Source organism: Eurypyga helias, unplaced genomic scaffold, assembly GCF_000690775.1.
Source record: "Eurypyga helias isolate BGI_N326 unplaced genomic scaffold, ASM69077v1 scaffold39275, whole genome shotgun sequence".
NCBI classification, from domain to species: Eukaryota; Metazoa; Chordata; class Aves; order Eurypygiformes; family Eurypygidae; genus Eurypyga; species Eurypyga helias.
Window position 1 is genome coordinate 10,844 of NW_010254086.1, and position 2,647 is coordinate 13,490.

At 55.4% G+C, this 2,647-nt stretch overlaps 1 protein-coding gene across 1 annotated transcript in view; it reads right to left on the minus strand.

Moving 5' to 3' along the window:
* TM4SF18 (transmembrane 4 L six family member 18) overlaps nt 1-2,647 on the minus strand; it is a 7,667-nt gene that overhangs the window by 3,011 nt on the left and 2,009 nt on the right. The window contains exons 3-4 of the mRNA XM_010152890.1: nt 2,383-2,525; nt 707-887 (exon numbers count right to left, since the gene is read on the minus strand). Of these exons, the coding sequence (XP_010151192.1) occupies nt 707-887; nt 2,383-2,525 (324 nt within the window). The remainder of the gene's footprint in view (nt 1-706; nt 888-2,382; nt 2,526-2,647) is intronic.

A 2,647-nucleotide genomic window follows, 5' to 3' on the forward strand; every position in this document is an offset into this window, starting at 1 on the left:
AGAAAGTGCCTCAGGCCTTGCCCTCACCTCGGCTGCTGTTAGAGCAAAGCCCACAAGAAGCCTTCCTTCCTGCTTGGCCCTGCCCTGCCCACGCTGCAGCGGCACTGCCATCCCACTGGCCCCCTCCCCGTTTGCCACTGGCATGGCAGAGCTAACCCCGCCCTGGGGGCGCGTGCAGGTGTACCTACACACGTGTACCCGTGAGTGCATGCGTGTGTCCATGTGTGCTCGGGGGCTTGCCGCCGTTGTAGAAATCTGCCCAGAGCAGAGCCCTCGCCCCCGGTTTCTACAGTCTACTGGAAGCAGTAAAAACTGCTGCCCAGATCCCGACTGCTCCATATGGCCCCGTGTCTGCTGTGACATCCACACGGCTAGAGGGTGACTTTAAACCGAATGCTGGAAGAAGGGCGCTCAGAAATCTCTGCTGACTCAGGGACAGTGGACTCAGCGTCGGTGCTGAATTCCCAGCCACACTTGTTGCTTCTCAATCCGAGCCTGAAAGTCAGAGTGAGCAGTCACCAATCCCTGCATGCCACAGGAATCAGTGGATGAACCAAACACACCAGATACACCACCAGTACGTATCCTCCGGCAATAAACGTGCAGAGAATGCATAAACCAAAAGGGTAAGTCCTCAACTGAGAGGAACTGCTGAAGCCAAACTGACCCAGAGATGCAGAATAAATTGCCTCGGAGACTTCGTTACCTGGACAAAAACAGAGTAGGTCCCACAGAGTGTCCGTTTCAGCTCAGCAGCCACTTTGAGGAAGCAGATGATCACCTGCAGCCCACTAAGAGCCACCAGAACAGAGAGTAAGATGATGTGCCACTCCACCATGTTAGCAGGTTCGGTGCAGCGGGACCAAGCAGAGTAATCCCTGAGGTACCTGTCAGAGAAACAGTGACACAAGGTAAACGTGGGGGGTGCAAGTCAGCTCAAATACCCATGGGTTTACCCATAAAATGCAGAAGAGCCATACTGGGCTTTATACGCTCCAAGTCCTGGAGCCAGACTCCCGTCTTCCTTCGCACCAGCGTAACTCCTGCGCAGGTCTGTCAAACTCAGCCGAGAGGAAACGGCTTCCCCAAAACCAGCTGCTTCACCAGTTTCCTGTCAGACACCCATGTTAGAAGGACACTGCTGTATTTTCAAATGGCAGAAGCCAAGCTGAAAGCGGGAATTTTCCCGTACTGCTCTGATTTCAGCTCTAGGCTAAGTCCTGCCATCAGTACCGCACAGAGCGCAGGCCACCCACACGCCCTCACTGCGACCGGTGCACGCAGCCTGCACGGCCGAGCTGAGCTCAGGGCCTGCCGCAGTTTCCAGCTGCACCAGAGCCACACTCGGCATCCTTGTGGGCCGCCACGAGCACCACGACATGGACGTGCCCTTCGACCAGCCAGATGGGCTGTAGCCGGGGGTGGACTGCAGGAACCATGGTTACCTGCTCGGTGTCAGTTGCTTTTCCCTAAACACTCGTAACTGCAGCGCTCTGGGACAAACCTGGGGCGCCCCGTTCAGCATCCTGCCCTGCACGCTGGACTCAAACTCTCGGATTCCTATTTCCAAACAGGATGGAAAAGCTGGCGACACATAGCTGAGACCGCAGGACGCACTGCAGTGTTTGAATTTAAAGCTGGCTTAAGAGACCACAGCTTAGGCCACAGTTTTATTGCTGTTGGATGCTGAGGGAATTGTCTGTGACCCTCTGACCAATGGCACCCTCAGAGCGTTCAAAAGCAGCTGAAGAGCTTGGCATTAGATGGTCTGAAATATTCAAGCCATAAAACTTTATCTTTTAAAGGGAGAAGGTAAAATCTTGTGAAAGCAGCCGTGGGTTCCAGATCTGAATCCGACCTTTCTTGCCTCCCGGAGGCAGGAGCAGGGACAAGGTTCTGTCTGCCTCACTGGGGTCTTCTACAAGATCCAGCAGCTTATGCAAAACCCACCGGTGGTCAAACCTCAGACTTCACTGAGCTTCGGGAGGTAAAGGGAAACCTTTACCATGTCATTAAATACAAAAATGCCACCTATAATCTGAACCAAAACCTTTAGGAAACTGAGAGAATATCCTGCGGCTGTAGGCATCAGGGCACCCCCTCGGTTTATGACTGTGAGCACCAGCAGGTAGCGGACCCTTAGCTAGAGGGACCTCCAGGGCTGCTCAGTACAGAGACTCATACGTCGAATCTTTCCTTACAGGGAGGCAAATCCCTTTCTCTGGGGGTTCTGGAACGCATTGCGGAAGACTAAAAGCCTCGCTCGCCAGAGCAGCGCCGGGCTCAAGGGGCTGTGCCATTTTGTGTGGAGCTGAGCGGGTTTGCCGACCCACCGCTCTGATGAAGGGTCTCCCCCGGAGGAGTGACACCCGCGTTTCTTACCCTCCAGCAGTGTCCTTGAAGATGTAGTCCCATCCACCTGGGGAATTGCAGAAGGGGCCTTGGATCAAGCCCAGGGTGAAGACGATGCAGCTGTATCCGGAGAAAGCAGCTCCCAGCAGGGCCAGCACGATCGAGAGAAAACTCTGCAGCAAAGAGTGAGCTGCCAGTGGGGGGCTGCACCGGGGGTCAGTGCCTGGGGCACACACTGACCTTGCGCCTGCCCGGCTGCGGCCCCGCACGCCAGCTTCCCATCTGCACCCTGTTC